Genomic DNA, 22,516 nt, shown 5'->3' with positions numbered 1-22,516 from the left:
GTTACTATTACTGTCGTTATATCTATCCGCGATATCCCAGGGGTTACTATTATGTCGTTATATCTATCCACGATATCCCAGGGTTACTATCACTGTCGTTATATCTATCCACGATATCCCATTATCTACACTTCGTTTATTCTATCCACGATATCCCAGGGGTTACTATCACTGTCGTTATATCTATCCACGATATCCCAGGGGTTACTATCACTGTGTTATATCTATCCGCGATATCCCAGGGGTTACTATCACTGTCGTTATATCTACCTATCCAGGGTTATTCATGTCGTTATATACCAATATCCAGGGTTACTATCACTGTCTACCGTATCCAGTATATATCTATCCGCGATATCCCAGGGGTTACTATCACTGTCGTTATATCTATCCACTATATTCCAGGAGTTACTATCACTGTCGTTATATCTATCCACGATATCCCAGGGGTTACTATCACTGTCGTTATATCTATCCACGATATCCCAGGGGTTACTATCACTCGTTATATCTATCCACGATATCCCAGGGTTACTATCACTGTCGTTATATCTATCCACGATATCCCAGGGGTTACTATCACTGTCGTTATATCTATCCACATATCCCAGGGGTTACTATCACTGTCGTTATATCTATCCACGATATCCCAGGGGTTACTATCACTGTCGTTATATCTATCCACGATATCCCAGGGGTTACTATCACTGTCGTTATATCTATCCACGATATCCCAGGGGTTACTATCACTGTCGTTATATCTATCCACGATATCCCAGGAGTTACTATCACTGTCGTTATATCTATCCACTATATTCCAGTGGTTACTATCACTGTCGTTATATCTATCCGCGATATTCCAGGGGTTACTATCACTGTCGTTATATCTATCCGCGATATCCAGGAGTTACTATCACTGTCGTTATATCTATCCACGATATCCCAGGGGTTACTATCACTGTCGTTATATCTATCCACTATATCCCAGGAGTTACTATCACTGTCGTTATATCTATCCACGATATTCCAGGGGTTACTATCACTGTCGTTATATCTATCCGCGATATCCCAGGGGTTACTATCACTGTCGTTATATCTATCCACGATATCCCAGGGGTTACTATCACTGTCGTTATATCTATCCACGATATCCCAGGGGTTACTATCACTGTCGTTATATCTATCCACGATATCCCAGGGGTTACTATCACTGTCGTTATATCTATCCACGATATCCCAGGGGTTACTATTACTGTTGTTATATCTATCCACGATATCCCAGGGGTTACTATCACTGTCGTTATATCTATCCACGATATCCCAGGGGTTACTATCACTGTCGTTATATCTATCCACGATATCCCAGGGGTTACTATTACTGTTGTTATATCTATCCGCGATATCCCAGGGGTTACTATCATTGTCGTTATATCTATCCACGATATCCCAGGGGTTACTATCACTGTCGTTATATCTATCCACGATATCCCAGGGTTACTATCACTGTCGTTATATCTATCCGCGATATCCCAGGGTTACTATCATGTCGTTATATCTATCCGCGATATCCCAGGGTTACTATCACTGTCGTTATATCTATCCACGATATCCCAGGAGTTACTATCATTGTCGTTATATCTACCGCGATATCCCAGGAGTTACTATCACTGTCGTTATATCTATCCACGATATCCCAGGAGTTACTATCACTGTCGTTATATCTATCCACTATATTCCAGTGGTTACTATCACTGTCGTTATATCTATCCGCGATATCCCAGGAGTTACTATCACTGTCGTTATATCTATCCACTATATTCCAGTGGTTACTATCACTGTCGTTATATCTATCCGCGATATCCCAGGGTTACTATACTGTGTTATATCTATCCGATATCCAGGGTTACTATCACTGTCGTTATATCTATCCACTATATTCCAGGGTTACTATCACTGTCGTTATATCTATCCACGATATCCCAGGGTTACTATCACTGTCGTTATATCTATCCGCGATATCCCAGGAGTTACTATCACTGTCGTTATATCTATCCACTATATCCCAGGAGTTACTATCACTGTCGTTATATCTATCCACTATATCCCAGGGGTTACTATCACTGTCGTTATATCTATCCACGATATCCCAGGAGTTACTATCACTGTCGTTATATCTATCCACTATATCCCAGGAGTTACTCTCACTGTCGTTATATCTATCCACTATATTCCAGTGGTTACTATCACTGTCGTTATATCGATCCACTATATTCCAGGAGTTACTATCATTGTCGTTATATCTATCCGCGATATCCCAGGAGTTACTATCACTGTCGTTATATCTATCCACTATATTCCAGGGGTTACTATCACTGTCGTTATATCTATCCACGATATCCCAGGGGTTACTATCACTGTCGTTATATCGATCCGCGATATCCCAGGGGTTACTATCACTGTCGTTATATCTATCCACGATATCCCAGGGGTTACTATTACTGTCGTTATATCTATCCGCGATATCCCAGGGGTTACTATCACTGTCGTTATATCTATCCCGATATCCCAGGGGTTACTATTACTGTCGTTATATCTATCCACGATATCCCAGGGGTTACTATCACTGTCGTTATATCTAGCCGCGATATCCCAGGGGTTACTATCACTGTCGTTATATCTATCCACGATATCCAAGCAGTTACTATCATTGTCGTTATATCTATCCACGATATCCCAGGGGTTACTATCAGTGTCGTTATATCTATCCACGATATCCCAGGGGTTACTATCACTGTCGTTATATCTATCCACGATATCCCAGGGGTTACTATCACTGTCGTTATATCTATCCACGATATCCCAGGGGTTACTATCACTGTCGTTATATCTATCTATCCCAGGAGTTACTATCACTGTCGTTATATCTATCCGCGATATCCCAGGGGTTACTATTAATGTTGTTATATCTATCCGCGATATCCCAGGGGTTACTATCACTGTCGTTATATCTATCCACTATATTCCAGGAGTTACTATCATTGTCGTTATATCTATCCGCGATATCCCAGGGGTTACTATCAATGTCGTTATATCTATCCACGATATCCCAGGGGTTACTATCACTGTCGTTATATCTATCCACTATATTCCAGGAGTTACTATAATTGTCGTTATATCTAGCCGCGATATCCCAGGGGTTACTATCACTGTCGTTATATCTATCCACGATATCCCAGGGGTTACTATCACTTGTCGTTATATCTATCCACGATATCCCAGGGGTTACTATTAATGTTGTTATATCTATCTACGCGATATCCCAGGGTTACTATACGTCGTTATATCTATCCCATATTCCAGGAGTTACTATATTGTCGTTATATCTATCCGCGATATCCCAGGGGTTACTATACTGTCGTTATATCTATCCACGATATCCCACAGTCTAGTTACTATCACTGTCGTTATATCTATCCGCGATATCCCAGGAGTTACTATCACTGTCGTTATATCTATCCGCGATATCCCAGGGGTTACTATTACTGTCGTTATATCTATCCACGATATCCCAGGGGTTACTATCACTGTCGTTATATCTATCCACGATATCCCAGGGGTTACTATCACTGTCGTTATATCTATCCACGATATCCCAGGGGTTACTATCACTGTCGTTATATCTATCCGCGATATCCCAGGGGTTACTATCACTGTCGTTATATCTATCCGCGATATCCCAGGGGTTACTATCACTGTCGTTATATCTATCCACGATATCCCAGGGGTTACTATCACTGTCGTTATATCTATCCACGATATCCAAGCAGTTACTATCACAGTCGTTATATCTATCCGCGATATCCCAGGGGTTACTATCACAGTCGTTATATCTATCCGCGATATCCCAGGGGTTACTATTACTGTTGTTATATCGATCCGCGATATTCCAGTGGTTACTATCACTGTCATTATATCTATCCGCGATATCCCAGGGGGTACTATCACTGTCGTTATATCTATCCTCGATATCCTAGGGGTTACTATTACTGTTGTTATATCCATCCTCAATATTTTTCAAGAATCATGTTATCGGCCACTAGCAAAGTGGGTTGCTTATATAGGCATAGCCTGCTGCCCAATCCCTATTAAATCAAATGATTTTATAAAAATATTTTGAAATGAAATGAAACACGTTCTTAACCCTGTGTAATCTGCAATCCCTGATACAAAGTATAACCTATAAATATCCTACATATAATATAAAAACGTTGATATACAGTCTCAAGGTCACCTACAATTTTATATTTATGTCCAAACAACGGTCTTCTGTGCAGTATTACATCTTTATGAATTTGCAGCGTATTACTTTTAGGCTACATAGCTAGATATGCATTATGTATAAAATATTTTTCGACATATTATCTCTACGACCGACCTCTACATGTTCAATACAACACATACAATTAAAGTACACGTTTAACACATCGCATGTGCATTGCAAACATTAAATCGTTACTAAAAATTCACCTTGAGCACACAGCTTCATGAGCACACGGCCCTCTTCATAGCACCCATTTATTTACATTTACACCCAATGCCAAATCCAATGAAAAAATGTCGAACGCGTCTTGCTCGTGGATGGCTGACCGCTACCACGGACTGTTTCACATTGGTGCAGGCCCCGACCTCACCACATTGCATAAGTATTAATCTTCCAAAGAATTTCGAAAATAGGCACACTATTCTGTTTCAATTTCGATACAGTAGTGGGATGTAGTGTGGCATTTGGAAAAAAGATATTTTCCATCATATATCAATATAGATTTACACCAATATGGATTGATTAGTATAGTAATAATATATTATTTGAACAATCCCATCACTTTAATGCTTATCCCAGTGCCTTATACCTTACTACATGTACTTCCTGTTTTGTAGGTGGGTCATGCAACATGGAGAACGAAGCCAAAGGGTTAGATGCTAACTGCACGTCTCCGTCTGTAGTTCTTGATGTGTCACGTGACGCATGTCTTCAGGCATGCGCAGAGAGCACAACTTGTGAAGCGTTGACGGTGAAATCTGTTCGTTTATGTTCCTTGTTTAACTGTACAACTTCGATACAAACGGACTTCACACACTTGTTTTTTATTTATGAATGTTCAGGTAAGGTTATTTTTATGTCGTTTATGTATTTCATAAAGTAAGAAAATACTGAAAATCGATTTAGGACGGAAGTCAAATTTGACCTCGCTTATTTGAGTGTTTTTTTGTTTTTGTTTTTTTTTCCTATATAAAGGTAACATTCAAAATAAAAGTCATTTTAATTCTATATTAATTGCATGTATGAAGTAGAATAATTCAATATCAAATTTTGGGAAAACTAGGTACATTTCCAAGGTGTAAAGATACTTTTATACATTAATCAAAGATTTCTCACAGTTTAATAACTTCATGTCAGATACATGTCTCTGTTGACTTCCAGAGTCTTGGATGTTTGGTTTTTCGCACCGAAAAGGTACGTTTTATACCTATTAATCAATATATTATTGTAAGATAAGATTTACGTCTAATTGCTACATACAGTAGCTTTATTTCACTATTATATTTTTTTATTTATCTCTCAGATTTTCTTTTGATTCCGGGTTCGATTTCACATTTGCATTTAGTTTGTAGTTTCTTCCAATTGAAACTGTGCCTTGTTTTGATTGATTACTTTAAACCCACCAATACACTTTTTTATATATTTTTCTCTATACAAGGTTATAACACCTTACAATTATAAAATGTAAGGTACGAATGTATGGAGAAAAACTGTAACGTACGAGTGTATAGAGAAAATTCACACTTATCAACTTAAAATAAGTTACGAGTGTATAGAGAATATTATTGGTACTTTGATTTTCCTACAGGCGTAATTTTCACTCCAGTCTGTTATTATGATGATCGTGGACTCTGTACCAGAGGATCCTGCAGTGATGACGTCATTGATGACGTACATCAAAACTCCACCTTGGCCGAATGTCAAACTATTTGCGATTCTTCAGAATACTGTCAAGGAATAACATTTCAAGAGGATCAGCATGTTTGTAGACTACATGTTTGTTCTGACAAATATATTTTTGTTAACGACAGCCTGTCATCTTTTTACACAAAGCGCTGTGGTAAGTGGTCTCAATTTAACGAGAACGAAAACCTACATCGAAATTTATTTTCATAGTTAGAAAGATACAACAGTAGAGTAAAATGTAATCATAGTGCAGTATAATATTTCATATTCAAACATATCATGGCCAGTAAAAATAAGACAAATAATTCGACAAAACTATTAAGCATGACGTAGATAAAAGCAATGTAGGTATTTATTATCGCATGTTTATTGTTTTTATAATCATTATCATTATGATATTGATACTCAAGAATCATCGAATCAATTCGGCACCGTCGGTACAAGAACAAGGGCAACATGTCCGGATTGGGAATCGAATAACTTTTTTCAAGTATGGACACACCTGGACTGCCAGATCGCATGCCTACGTCAAATTGGCTGCAATGGGGTGACCGTTCAACCAACTAGGCAGTGGACATGTTCCTTACAAGCGTGTAATGAGTCGATCTACTTTGATGACCCAGACTTCTCTTTCTACTCAAAGAATCATACAGGTGAAAACAATTAGCTTAATAACTTTATACATCAACGATATTCGCTTAAGGGCTATTGAACTTGACTATGTCAGTTATATACGGGTATTGATGCAGAATGCATGAGACTTTTAACCTAGGGATTTCCATAGCACATCATATTATATTTCTATATTTGTACTCAATTTAATTTTAAACTTAATTAAAATCAAATTCCAGAAATGTACGAAATTCTAAGACACCACTATACGTTATGGTAAATAATGTCACGAATTATCTTACGATATCTTCAATCTATGCGTATTTACTTTTTATAATTTGATGATAACACTATATGCTAAAAAACTGTCAAAAATGGCTTCACAAGGCAGACACGTTGTTTCCATACGACTAGCTCGTTAGAAATTTGATATTCATTAAAATTCATCGAAATGAATGAAATAGCATGTCAAGAATCATTCATGAAGTTTTATGCATAACTGATATTCCTTAAAATTCCAAAAACAAAAAAACCGCTCCCTACATTTTCAAAACACAATCATAACCTGTAGTACAACATTGGAAATGTCAACAACGCACATGTCGCATTGCTGTCATTTTGACGATGGGCTTAACATTTTCTCCTGAATGTTGGGAAATCTGGCATGTGATTGTTTGCTTAACCTATGCACGACAGACATATACTTAGAAGTCAATTGTCATGTAACAATATGTCTCGTAAAAATAAGATCATGTGTTATCAATAAACTCATATCGGGTAGACATTTGACGTTAAATTTGTGTTTAATAAAATTAAATATAACACGGCATTATGTTGCTATAATTAGTAGTTTCACTCGATATTTCCCCTCGAGGACTCCGCCGTGGTTTAGCATTTTAATGACATAAACAGCAAGATGGCGGAAAGAGAAAGATGGTGAAAGTGAAATAGCCTGCCGTTGACAGACACGTAATTATTATCGGGGAAAAGTGTCTTTGATATGGTAAATGATTTGATCGAGATTGGCATAGTTTTTGCGGTTTGGAGTTTTTTCTTCTAGCCACGTGTTCCGTCCGACATTGCCTATGTGTACGGCAAAACGTGTTCGAAATCAAACTAGCATGTCACTTGCACAGGCGAAGATGATAAAAACAATTGGCAAATATGCACTATTCTGATGAATTTCAAACAGCTCTGAACACCGACAAACGTTAGATTTTTCTTGTTTCAAAGCTATTTTTTCTTAAATGTCGAGTTTCAACATTTTTGTTTACATTTTTAACGAAGTGAGGAAAGTATTAGAGCATTCCGTGCAGCTAATACCTCATTTGATACATTACATTCGATAACTTCCAAATTGTCGTGCGATAGCCATTAACAGCTAACTTATTGTTAATGCTAGAAGCAAACAAGTTCATATTTTCTAGAGGGTTTTCTTTTCTATCATATTTTATACATTTTATATAATTTATTCGTATCAGGCAGCTTACAGAATAAGTTTTCTTTACTAATCTAATTTGTGTATTTTTGTCGAGGTACCGGCTTCATGGCGCACGGCCAAAACAAGATAGGCCGCTGTGGTTACCTTAGTAACGCCTATTCACTGAAGCTTGATGTAGACGAGTGTGCTGACGCATGTTTAAATACGGCAGAGTGTCAAGGATTTATAATTCAACAACAAAGACTGTATTGTAAATTTCATTCCTGTAAAAGTTATATGAATATGACGGGTTATTACCACTCCACGTTTTATTGGAGGATCGGTGATTCAACAGCTGCCTCCGAATCAAACTCGTCATTCATAGGTACGTAAGCTTAATTTTACATGTAGTTTCCTGATCATAACTGTTTTAAAACATTCTCTCATCACTGTAAACATTGTCATTTATAATATTATTCGTCTTGATCATTTTTATCTAAAGAAATTATTTGTTGCAATATATTATTTGATTAAATTCTTGTTCCGATTCAGCAATGATAGAGAATAGGAACAGTTACTCGTCAAGAGTGAGCGTTCCATCAACTTGTAAATTAGATCATATCAGTTTACAGTTTAATTATTTCAATACGGTTGGGAGTCGTAACACTTCAGCACTTGAATATTCAATATAAGGTACATGGGCCTCCTGATTTTTCGTATAAATCTAAATGTTCGAATGTTCGAACATTTAATTCTTTCGTGCATTTTGTAAAGCTCAAAACATTTTATTTGGAGGAATTCTGTAGTCTTTTTTACACCATGTACGTTGCTAGATATCAGATCTTTTTTTTATTATCCCCCGCTTTCTCCGAAACGTGGGATATTAATTTAGGTTTGTCCGTATGTCTGTCTGTCTGTCCGTCTTTCTGTAACACTTCGTTTCCGTGAAATAACTGTTACAAATGTAAACCGATTTTCTTGGTGACAGGGTTAAATGCCTTAAGGGCTCGGCCAAATTTAACCGAGACAGTCGATGGACCTTATTTAGCGGAGTAATGACCCTTTCAATTACTAAAAACGTCATTTTCTGCCATTTCCGTGCAATTAGTGTAAGAAATGTAAACCAATTTTCTTCGAACTTGTTAACAAGGTTGAATGCCTTTAGTGCCTGGCCAGGTTCGATTAACTCTTTCAGCTGATGTTATTTATCAGAGGTATGGTTCTTTAGTTTACTACAAATGTCATTTTTCTGCAGTTTCTGTGTAATAACTTACAACTGTTAAAACTAATATTGTTAAAACTTGGTAACAAAATTCAATGCCTTAAGGGTTTAACCAAGTTTGATCGCCATTTTTGGAAGATCTTAATTAACAGAGTTATGGCTCTTTGATTTGAAAATAAAAGTCATTTTCTGCCACTTCCGTACGATAACTGTTATAAATATTAACCGATTCTCTTCAAACTTAGTAACAAGGTTGAATGCAATAGGTGCCTGGCCAGGTTCGATTAACTCTTTCAGCGGATGTTATTTATCAGAGTTATGGCCCTTTAATTTACTACAAATGTCATTTTTCTGCAGTTTCTGTGTAATAACTAACAAATGTTAAAACTAATATTGTTAAAACTTGGTAACAAAGTTTCATGCTTTACGGGCTTAGCCAAGTTTGATCGCCACTTTTGGTAGATCTTAATTAGCATTTGATTTGAAAAAAGTCATTTTTGATTTGATAAAAAAGTCATTTTCTGCCAATTCCTTAAAATAACTGCAATAAATATTAACCGATTTTCTTCAAACTTGGTAATAAAGTTAAATGCCTGGCCAGGTTCGATTAACTCTTTCAGCGGATGTTATTTATCAGAGTTATGGCCCTTTAATTTACTACAAATGTCATTTTTCTGCAGTTTCTGTGTAATAACTAACAAATGTTAAAACTAATATTGTTAAAACTTGGTAACAAAGTTTCATGCTTTACGGGCTTAGCCAAGTTTGATCGCCACTTTTGGTAGATCTTAATTAACAGAGTTATGCCACTTTAATTTGATAAAAAAGCCATTTTCTGCCACTTCCTTACAATAACTGTAATAAATATTAACCGATTTTCTTCAAACGTGGTAACAATGTTGAATGCCTTAGGTGCCTGGCCAGGTTCGATCAACTCTCTCAGCGGATGTAATTGATCAGAGTTATGGACCTTTAATTTACTTCAAATGTTTTTCTTCCGAATAAGACATCATTTTATTATTTCATGTATCAACCAAGGTTAAACCTAACCTCAATTATGTTTACCTACAATATGTCCCGAAAGCAGGGGATGGGATTTCCACGTATTTGCTTGTTGTATGTAGCCTTTGCTCAAAATTATTTTCTTTTGTCATTATTGCAGAACCAGACCTTCCGACAGAGGCTCCTCTACTTGGTAAGTGTCGGTGATTTTTTCAAATTTACAGGTTTATAACAAGACATATAAATATAGGTTTAGGCAAGTTGTGTACTAAAAAACATATCAATACATTCATTCTGAAGGTAACTAATAAAATAACTAACAAGGCATACAAATCACCAATTATTGTGGTGTCATTGTTTTCTTTTTTTTCAGAAAAACACCGTGTGGAAAAAAGTAAGTAGTATTTACAATAGGAATTGTTGCATAGAATATATTTAGGACAAAAATAATAAACTAATCTATCAATATATCCATCTTTAAAAGTTTTGTTGCCATATTGTTAAAGATATCAACAGCACAACATATTTATTTTCTAATGAATAAATTAATTAGCTATGATTCTCAATATGAAGTAAGGCAGTTGGGTTTAATTATTAATAGGTAATTTATGACTCATTACTAGTTTCAGTAAGAATTTAATGTTATTTTTTCAACATTATTATGAAATTATTTCTCCTTTTCAATGTTTTATACTTTTCAGATTTCAATACTTTTAAAATGATGGTTTATTTGATGTTCAATCAAACGAACTAATCGATCAATAATAATTTTGATAAGAAGTAATTTCTTTATGTTTATATTAATCAAGCACAATTTATATGCAGATGTTAAATGTGATTTTCAACCAACAACAAACTTAAGTGAAATCTGCAACTCAATCAATGACGACTCGGTGATAGTGTCTAATGAAAGTGACTGCTTCCACTTGTGTGAGATGAAAGAAGACTGCAGCGGTGTGACTATGCGGAGTGTCGGTATAACTTGTTACCTACAGTATTGTGGAGAGTCAGAATACACAACCAATGTCTACCTGCGATTTTTATCAAAACAAGGTAAGATATACAAACTGATTATACAGAAATGATATATGTGAGTGTGAGTTGTTCCATTGGCAATGGAATGATGTTAAAAGATGATGTCCCGCTCTCACGTCATTTCTGCGGCAAAATTATAAATAGTTATGTTCCATCGCCACTGGAGATGCTGTAAGGTTATCCTGTCAAGAGCCGTATGGAGTGATACACTTCAATTTAAAGTTGTATGGTCTATAACTTTCGCTATTTTAGTCTTAATGAAAACTATTTTAGTCTTATATACATTTTCTCCGTCTGTCGGATAGTGAACTATCTAATTTTACCGCTTTTTATAAAGTTGCAGCACTGGAAGTATTTTTAAGAATACAAGTAAAACAAAAAGCTTTTATCGTATACAGGAGAAAAATAGGCTCGAAAGATGCCGAATCATTCCGAACTCTTTCGAACATCGTCGCGATAATCTCGAACTAAAATGAGAGTTGTGAAACCAAAGGGAACATAAACAAAAAATGTGGTCGACCTCAGCAGACTGGATCTACAAAGAAACTATATAACGCTCGCACATTGCAATATTTGAAACACACTATTTTACGGCGATGTGTTACGGCGATGTGTGACATAACATGTTTCAAATACTCACTCTGTGGACATATACAAACATGATTTGCTTATATTAGCCAGAAGGAAAACGTAAACAAGCGCATGTGCGCTTACGTACTAGTTACTTCGCTCACCACGTGCAGGTCGAGTCGACGTCAGTCACGTGATTTAATTAGGGATTACGACAAAACTCGAAGGTACTGAACATGGCGGTGATTGAAGGCGCTTTATTCAAAACCAGCAATATATAATCCCTAGATATCGGCTCTCGTATAGGCCGACATATGCTTTTGGGGATCAAAATCATCAAGTTTCATGTCCATGTTCAAATATCAAATGTTTAAGCGACAAATCGTAACAGTGAAATGCGCATGATATATAACTTTAAGCATTGAACGTATTTCAGTTTGCATTCATAGCCAAAATGACAACAAGACGGAACTGCCATCTTTCGGATCGCTGGCACGACAAATAACGTCACAATGATAACGACGTCATAATAAGCGGATGGCAGTTTATACATGTGGCATGATTAATGCTTACTGTGCATAGTAAGGTTGCATGGTAGGGTTGTCGCGAAAATGTATTTTTTTAAATGTATATCATTGTTAAAAGATTAGTTACTGGCAAAATGATTAAACTATTTGATACAAAAAATCTTTCGATATATTTCCTCCTTTGCCTCTGAACCCCAGTAGATTTTTTCAAGTAGCAAACAAAATGCCAGTGACCCTATACACTCTTCACATAAATGTTACGCAAAACATTTAAGGACCGTAGATAAGTCCAAAATGACAATTATATTTTCTAGTTCATTATTTTTTTAATTTCAATCGGCCTGTATGTAAACGAAAAATCAGGAAATGAATGATATCTTTCATTTTATCACATAATCCGCCTGATATCCAGTGATTTCGCCCGTGTAATATTTTTGCATATGCAACCAGTGTGATATATAGGATCTTAAATGGGATCATACATATGAGATTTAATGAAACTCGTCTCGAAGTTTTAATTTTTGCTCGCTAAGGCTCGCAAAAATAAAAACTTCTGAGACTCGTTTCATAACATCTCATATTAAATGAAGACCCATGTAAGGTCCTATATATATGACATCGTTTATTTAAGCATAAAACTGCCTTCTTGGGGGATTTATGGTCCTACAATTCTCCGAGGATTGTAGACAAATTGAATAACACACATATATATATATATTTCCATTTGCTCGGGACTAACGCAATATAACCTTTCCAACCAAAACGGGAATTTGTGAGATCTCTGGTATGTGAGAATTTGGTATGTCTCTGCAAGTGGACAGACCCCAGACCCTACCCCAAAGGGACAAGCGCTCAACCAAAGGCCTAAAGTGAGGTGGTGTCAAGGGAGACGCGCAGAAGCACCGACGATGGGACGATAGGACTGATAGGTTGAGTAACATAATGCTCTATATTCCTAAATCGTTTACTCTTACTCAACAGTGACGAGGAACTGCTCCTATACACCTAAGGGTCCAGCAACGAACTACGATTGTGCCTTTATTTCATCAGCAACGTCTTCCTTAGAACAATGCCAGGACACGTGTACGCATCAACCCGACTGTAGAGGGATACGGTACGACACGTCGACCATGTTATGCAGACCATCGATATGTCCGCAATATCAATATCGGCAGTATAATTCTGACTCTGTATCATTCTATACCAACGCCTGTGAAGGTAATTATCGTTGTGATTTATTATGTTCCTTCTTTCAATAATGGCGATCAATTTCTAGGGTTAGGGTTTGTAATTTGATTAGGCAATGCAACTTTTTTCAAATATTGGATTTGATTAAACCATTAAACTAAAAGGATTTTACTTTATCTGACTTATCTGGTAAACAAAAATATTCGGCGCAAAACCATTTACTTCGATAGCACGTTACTATTTCTCGTCTGTTGTAGTGACTGGGCAAAAGGTTATATCTCTGTTGCCGAAATGTATACAATCAAACTACAAGTACTTCCAAAGATGACAGGAAAGCAATTTCCACCGTCAATCTGTAAATGGCATTTTAGAAGAGTATCCTTATAAATTAACTGAGTTTGACATTTCCAGAATATTGGTTGATTTTTTATTATAATATAATTTATAGATGTGTTATACTACGTAAATCACGGACACCATAGTGTTGGTACATGCGGTTCATTTGACACCATACAAGTACAAACAGAAAATGAATGTCAGTTGTTATGTACTAACAACCCACACTGTCAAGGTGTCACTCTAAACGAACCAAGATACGAATGTCAGCAATACAACTGTCAAACAGCCTCTCCATCTGTCTACACCAATGGATCGTCCTACTTAAAAGTTTGTGATACTAACTCTGGTGAGATTTATTTACAATTCATTTATTTATGCTGCAATGATTAAGCTTAAATGATTTTCTTTCAATCATAATTTTAGCATCGTACATCACATTTTACAGCACGGATGGCAGCAAAATTTATTTATTGTTTTTTGTTGATTTCCTTTATTTTTATTTTGTTTGGGGTTTTTAGTATTTGTTTTGTAAATATTTTTTTATTATTACACCTTTTCGTACGTTATATTCGTTTTTATGCGTCATGTGTTTTCAGAGTTTTAATTTTTGTTGTTGTTTACTTTTAATTTTGTTTTCTTATCTTATCATTTTTGTCCAATGGTAGAATTTCATTTATCTTCTGTTATTTTATTTACGATTTGGCATTTAGATACATAATTTCATTTATTTCCTATTATAAATATGCCTTTTTTCAGATACTACCATAAATACACACACGCCTTATTGTCAGATGTTATAGACAATAGGTATTGGGCAACAGGCAACATGCCTATACCAGCCCTCTCCTTACATATTAACAGTACATACAATGTACAAATCAATACAGATATATACATAAATAATCTGAATTGCTGTATTTATTTAATGATGATGATATCCTAAAACATCAAGCTAGATATTGATAAACATCATATACAAAATGTCACCTAGCTAGTTCATATCATTAAATAGAAAAAAAAAGATTTTACAAGATGTTCAACGAATTAAACGAAATATATTCAACAAAATTCAGCGAAATCTGTTGGTATCTCTGACAAAGCACTGAACTTATTTCAATGTAGTTTTATTAATGTTAATATCGTGTCTTTCAGAGCCATGTAAAAATGTTTGTATTGTCAGTGATATATCATTGTCAAGTTCCAAGATAGAATTAAAAAGGAGCCGTCTAGGGTTGACGTATAAAGGACAGTATAGAAAATAGTGTTCACAATCTTCGTTTTGAAATCCACACAGGCAGGCTGGACTGTTACTGAAATGAGAATTAAAGAGATCCGTATTAAGGTTACTAGCAAAATTTCGCAACTGAGATAATAAAATATTTGACATACGATCACCATTATATTTGAAAATATCGGAACATTGAGCTCTATTATCAAAGATATATGTTTTTACTGTAAAACTTTCGATGGATCTAACAGATGACATTGTAGGAAATGGACAGGACGGTTCGTTCCACTCGATCATAATGGACGGGAAGAATGACTGTGATCTAGCAACAGGATCATTAAATAATCTGTTATGTCGGAAATTGTAATTATCACTAATATCTAAAGAGGGTTGTAATAATTCATAAATATGAGAAGGGCAAATTTATTAATTGTATTAAAAAAGGTTATATTTCGATGTAGATGTCTTTGTTTAATAAGTGGTACTAGGCCAGATTCTCTATAAATTATAGCGTGACTTGTTCCCCTTCTTAAACCAGTTATAATGGGTGCTGCTTCAAGCTGAATTGACTCTAAAATATCACACTCAGATTGGTTACAATTAGACTATACTATATTAGAATACTCGAGAATTGGTCGAACAAAAGAAGTATAAATAGCTTTAAGTGATTTTCTATCAAGTTTGAATTTCAGTAAGCTGAGTATGTTTATTCTTTTGTATGCTTTTTCATAGATATAATTAATATTGGTAAAGTATTTTGCCATTGAATTGAAATATACTCCTAAGTGCTTATGATTGGTAACATAATTAATTTTTGTATTGTTTGAAAATAAATCAGGAATTAATATTTGGGAGTCAACTCGCCTTGAGAAAAGAGGAGATACAGTTTTATCAGGATTAAAAAGTGTGCCCCATTTTTCAGCCCATAAAGATATTTTTTCTCATATCATTATTCAGAATTTCGGCAGATTCCTGTCTATTTCTTCAATGAGACTTATTAAGGAAGTATAGTCAGCAAACAATTCAACATTAGAAGAAATATCATCACCAATATCATAAATATACAAAAGAAAGAGATATGGTCCGGGACAGATCCCTATGGTACCCCCGCCTGTATGGATTTAAAAGTAGATTTGAATCAATCAAAGATCACTCTCTGCCTCCTATTCTTCAAATAAGATGAAAACAATGTCAACATATTACCCTCGAATCCATATTTTTAAGCTTATATATTAAACCATTATGCCAGATACGATCAAAAGCTTTACTTATATCACAAAATATTATTCTCACTTCTTTGCCATTATCCAAATGTTTTACAATTGTGTCATATATAGCTAATAGTTGATAGATTGTTGAATAGGTAAAAATCCTAATTGATGATCGTAGATTATGTTATGTCTGGAAAGATAGTTAAAAAGATTTTTAAACACAATTTTTCCAAAATTTTGCTAAAACTAGGAGTCACAGAAATAGGTCTATTATTAGAAGGATCACTTCGTAAACATTCACCTTTATATATGGGTGTGACATTGGCATTTTTCCACACACCAGGAATCATACCAGGTGATATAGAGTTATTAAATATTACATGAAGAGGTTTTATAATTGACTGAGAGACACCCTTTATGAATTGAGGAGGAATAGTATCAGGGCTGAAGGTTTATTGGTGTTGCGAAGATGAAGTTGATCAATTAGGTCTTGTTCTCTAATGTCGAAAGTGGAAAATATAGGCTGTGGATGAGGACTGTCAGTAGGTAAATCGTCAACATTCTCATTAGAAAACAGATATAGATGTAAAATATTCAATGAATCATTCAGCTTTGTCGATATGATGTAGTTTTAGATCACCATTAATAATCAGAGGAGCGTCGGTTTCATTTTTAGCTCACCTAGCCCGAAGGGCCGGTGAGCTTATGTCATGCCGCGGCGTCCGTCGTCCGTCGTCCGTCGTCCTTCCGTCCGTCCGTCCGTCTGTCAGTCAACATTTCCTTTATATCGCAACTAGTCATAGAGTTCAGCATGGATTGTAACCAAATTTTGCCACCAATGTGCTTGGAGGAGGAGGAATAGAGAGTTTGTATGAATCTTGGCTCGGACCCCTATGAGCAGAAAGAGTAGGGCCCAATTGGGAAATTAGAGTTGAATCTTTAAATTCCTTCAGAAAATATTACTTTGCATAATAAACCAGGTGAGCCCTCTGTGCCTCTTGTTGTTATTAGGATTCATAACTGACTTCGCTATTCGCCACCATTTACCAGGCGGTATAGATTTATCAATTAAAGAGGACTGAAGTTTAGATAGATATTTTTCTTTTGCATCACGGATTGAAGAAGAAACCTGATTCCGAATGTTCTAAATTTGTTCCATGAGACAGGAGTGTTATATAATTTGGCTTTAGAATGTTGACGATTTCTTCTACGTATCATTAGTCGTATCATTGACTCTGATAGTTACCGTTTTATGAGGTGAAAAGCTGCTAGGATTTTATCAGTTAAAATACAATTCATATTATCAATACTTCCTTGTAGTTCGACAGCCCAATCAATAGAACGAAGATATACATTTGCCCCGTCATAGTCTGTATTATTAAAGTATAAGAGATACTTTTTGTACGCATGTGTGTCTCGGACATTCATAATATGTCAAAATCAGAATATTCGGCTTCAAGGATGTGGAGTTTGTTACGCAATGAACATATATTCATGTGACATAAAGATATATTTTTAGCTGAATGTTTTGGTTCGGGCCTGAATTTGGATGGATATCATCTCATACTAGAAGGATGCAAATCTTAAAAGAAAACACTTTATATACGCGAAAGATGTGTTCAGGGAGGTGTCAGATATACCAATGTTTTGAGAATTGTCATCCACCACCGCTCCCATACCAAGGATATAATTCATTTTAACCATTATCAAATATCAAAGCACTGAGTGGGGATAAGTCCTGATACTGGAGCAGTGGTGAATGACAATCGTAGCGAAGGTATGACAAGGAGACCTATATTTAGAATTCTTAAGTAAATCATTTGTATTACTGTTAAAGTTCTGAACAACATGTTGATGGAGGTGAATAGAATATTTCATTAACAAAATAGTGCGTATAAACCCAAACATATATATATACAAAGAAAAAAAGCATTATTTACAATGCAAAAAGGATCCAACATAATATGTATTTTTTATTTATAGGGATTTGAAACTGAGACTGAATCTTTAAGTTTTGAAATTACACTAAGTCCTGTTCAAAAGCGCCGAACTGCTGCTGGAGAGTATTAGAAAACTTACAAAAATAAAACAATAGGTAATAAATATAGTTATGAATAAAGATGCTTTATTTTAGTAAAAGATAAAGCGGGTCAATGAGTGAGTCTCAACATCAGCTTCACAAATAGCTTGGTCAATATAATCAGTACGTAAAAAGATACATGTACATAATCATTGACATACATTTGATAGATATAAATCTGTTTTTACATTATACAATAAATCTATATACGATGAGCTATAGGGAATGATGTATTTCGTTATCAGGCAGGTAACTTTTGACAAAATAGGACTAAGAAATGACAGCATTCGCGTGCTGGAGAGATACTCGTTATGGTATTTTTTATAATAAAGTATAGGATATAAAAATTTACATGGTTTTTACGATTTGAAACATTACTATTATTATTGTTTTTATATCAATATGCGGGTATCGTTATTTTGTTGTAAGTGTACGTTACACCTTACTTCACCTATACCAAAATAGGATCTTCCGATTAAATGTTAGCATGCTTTTCGCGTCCTAGGCCATAACACAGGGACACGATAATAAATGGCAGTCCTAGAAATTCACCCACGTATACATGTGTATCTGAATATAATGCGAATTTGAGCTGCTGATTCAAAACGGGCCCCTACTTATTTGCACGTGAGACTTCAACTATGGTTTACATAAACCAGCTGAAAGGCTATGCCTGTAATAGGGATTGTATCATTTATTGGAGCAGACAAACATTGGAGATATAATCTAAATTTCGGATTAAAGTGTTTGGAATTAAATTCTTTGAGAAAGGTACGTACCTGACTATTTTGCTTTAAATAATTTGTAGTACAGAGTGCACGGACATGATTTTTCGTTGAGACAATTGACCGAACTGACATACTTCTGATTCCAGTACTATATAATAAGTAGTATAGAGTACGGGGATATGATTTGTCAATGATCAATTGATCATGACGGACACACATATACATGTACAAACAGACAGACAGACAGACAACATGACGGACACACATATACATGTACAAACAGACAGACAGACAACATGACGGACACACATATACATGTACAAACAGACTGACAGACAACATGACGGACACACATATACATGTACAAACAGACAGACAGACAACATGACGGACACACATATACATGTACAAACAGACAGACAGACAACATGACGGACACACATATACATGTACAAACAGACAGACAGACAGACAACATGACGGACACACATATACATGTACAAACAGACAGACAGACAGACAACATGACGGACACACATATACATGTACAAACAGACAGACAGACAGACATGACGGACAGACAACATGACGGACACACATATACATGTACAAACAGACAGACAGACAACATGACGGACACACATATACATGTACAAACAGACAGACAGACAACATGACGGACACACATATACATGTACAAACAGACAGACAGACAACATGACGGACACACATATACATGTACAAACAGAGACAGACAGACAACATGACGGACACACATATACATGTACAAACAGACAGACAGACAACATGACGGACACACATATACATGTACAAACAGACAGACAGACGATAAGATGCAATAAGTCGTAATATGTTCGTACAGTACCGACAGATACTATAGAATGCAATAAAATGTACACATCTGTAAAAAAAAACTAATACGACTGTTATACCAGTACTAAGTGGACCAAAGGTCCATTATTTCTATTTGGCATATACATTTTATACAAGTTCTTTTTTGGTGACGTGTACTGGTCATTCAAACACTTAAAAAACATTACGATTCTCAATTCTTACACAGAATGGCGACTTACAGTATAAAACTATATATGAAATAAATAATACATATTTTAGATATTTATTCATATTTATTAACAGTTCAACAAAGTAGCAATGAGAACAAACCTAAGTCTAAACATGTTCATTATTTTTCACAATGTTTACAAAAATGTAATAAACAAAACCGTAGTATAAATGCACTATATACGACACATAAGAAAATGCATGATCATAGGATATTAAGTTAAGACTGGATAGATTTATAGAAGGAGTACACATACACTGTACAAGTCTGTACACTGTCCGTTAGCATGTGTCGTATATAATCATATATGGTTAGCAAGAAATGTTTTAATTACATATTTACTGGGTGATATTAACTGACATGTAATGTTTGAAACCAAGAAGGATACTCAATAGTGAGTGAACGTTCTGTCACTTGCATTGGCGGCCATGAGGGGTGAGCGCTAACGTTGCCGGTGGGAAGAGGTAGTCTTCGAATGAGAAGCGCGGGATGTATTCGGCTTAGCTGGGACACCGGGCTTACTGTTGAGTTTTGGTGTAGATGGACAGGTCCTGATGGAGGGTCGGGATAACGCGAAAGTTCTGCGAGTCTCGTGACACTCGCCTTGTTAACCGACCGATCACCTACAAATATTAGTCGATCTTGTGTCCACGTTCCAGTAAGTGTTCCTATAGATTTCAAATACCTAGCTCTGGCATACACCGCCGCTCGTTGCTTCGTAAGGGTTTCGTTTATATAGAAAGTGGGTTTGGTTTGGCTGCTCATAGCAAACGAGATTGATTGTACTGAATCCTCGCGATTACTGTTCTTAATGAAAAGTTCAAAGCGGGCACAATATCTACTTCCGCACGTGTACGATATGAGATGAAACGTACTATTATGTCCTCTGTTGTCTCTACGATATATGGTATGTCATTGTCATCTACAGCGGTCGACACAACAACCTCAATTTTATATAGTCAATATGAGATAACACCATTGACTTCCCGCTCTACCAGCCTATATGGAACAATACAGCCATCTCAAAGTAAAACGAGTTCATATAACACTATGGTATTGTCTAAAAGCAGCCACATCAGTGAATCGGGAATACCACAAATGAATTCGATTCAAACCAGTCTATATGACACAACACATGCAACTTCCAGTCAAGCCCAATGTCTGCTTTATGAACCAACACATAACACTAGTTCCTCTAGTCCATAGGAAACACGGGAAATAACTCCCAATCATGTCAGTCAATATAAAACAAGAATCTAACGTCCAGTGTCAGGGGCTCATATGTAACAACATATATAGATGACATGAATCCTAGTCCTACCAGTCAATACGAAACATCATATAGAACGTCTATCTATTTCAGTCGGTACGAAACGATGGGAATGACTCTTAGTAACGTCAGTAATTACGAAACGAAAGAAATGACTCATAGTGACGTCAGTCAGTACGAATCATCAGGAATGACTCTAAGTGACGTCACTCAGTACGAATCATCAGGAATGACTCTAAGTGACGTCACTCAGTACGAATCATCAGGAATGACTCTAAGTGACGTCCTTCAGTACGAAACAAAAGGAATGACTGTAAGTGACGACAGGCAGTACGAACAACAACAATGGTGACGACAGGCAGTACGAACAACAACAATGACTCTTAGTAAAGTCAGTCAGTACGAAACAACAGCAATGACCCTTAGTGACTAGTCAATACGAAACATCAGGAATGACTATTAATGACATTAGTCAGTTCGAGACAACAGGAATGACCCTTAGGCCTACCAGTCAATATGAAACAAAACATCTGGTTTCTAGTTATACTAGCACATATAAAACAACAGAAACGATTTCTAGTTCTATAAGTCAATATGAAACAACAAATATGGTTTCTAGATATTCTTTTCTGAGTATTAACATTCTGAAATAGATTTGTCATAAAATGTGTTGCAATATTTGTTTTAACATAATGATATGTCTTTCTATAGAAACTTGTAGGTCCCTGCAAGTACGTGGTAGATCGGCAGACTGCCCTCCTTTGAATGGGAATGGCACCATTGTCAGTTCGATATCACAGTGTTACAATTATTGCAAGAAAACTGCCGACTGCCAAAGTTATGCATATAAAATGGACTATACTATATGCGCTTTACACCAGTGTCCTTATTTCCAAACTTCAAATGAAAGGTTCACTACTTATTTCCGGAAAGTTTGTTCAGGCAAGTTTATTTTATTGACATAATTTTTGAAGAGTAACCCATTTTTGCTTT

The 22,516-nt window shown here is 35.8% G+C and overlaps 2 protein-coding genes across 2 annotated transcripts; one reads left to right on the top strand and one right to left on the bottom strand.

Moving 5' to 3' along the window:
* Positions 1 to 1,924: 1,924 nt before the first annotated feature.
* LOC138329742 (aspartate and glycine-rich protein-like) lies at positions 1,925 to 4,954 on the bottom strand. The gene is made up of 2 exons (XM_069277031.1): positions 4,911 to 4,954; positions 1,925 to 2,468 (listed from the first exon to the last, which is right to left on the bottom strand). Exons 1-2 carry the CDS (start codon positions 4,952 to 4,954, stop codon positions 1,925 to 1,927), a joined length of 588 nt encoding a protein of 195 aa, XP_069133132.1.
* LOC138329741 (uncharacterized) lies at positions 4,953 to 15,517 on the top strand. The gene is made up of 11 exons (XM_069277030.1): positions 4,953 to 5,163; positions 5,483 to 5,515; positions 5,910 to 6,161; positions 6,418 to 6,660; positions 8,155 to 8,424; positions 10,424 to 10,456; positions 10,637 to 10,657; positions 11,089 to 11,316; positions 13,377 to 13,613; positions 14,032 to 14,268; positions 15,402 to 15,517. Exons 1-11 carry the CDS (start codon positions 4,953 to 4,955, stop codon positions 15,515 to 15,517), a joined length of 1,881 nt encoding a protein of 626 aa, XP_069133131.1.
* The last annotated feature ends 6,999 nt before the right edge of the window (positions 15,518 to 22,516 follow it).

Source organism: Argopecten irradians, chromosome 8 (genome assembly GCF_041381155.1).
Source record: "Argopecten irradians isolate NY chromosome 8, Ai_NY, whole genome shotgun sequence".
Classification (NCBI taxonomy): Eukaryota; Metazoa; Mollusca; class Bivalvia; order Pectinida; family Pectinidae; genus Argopecten; species Argopecten irradians.
Note: the sequence above shows the minus strand (reverse complement) of the source record. Positions and strands in the feature narration are given on the sequence as shown.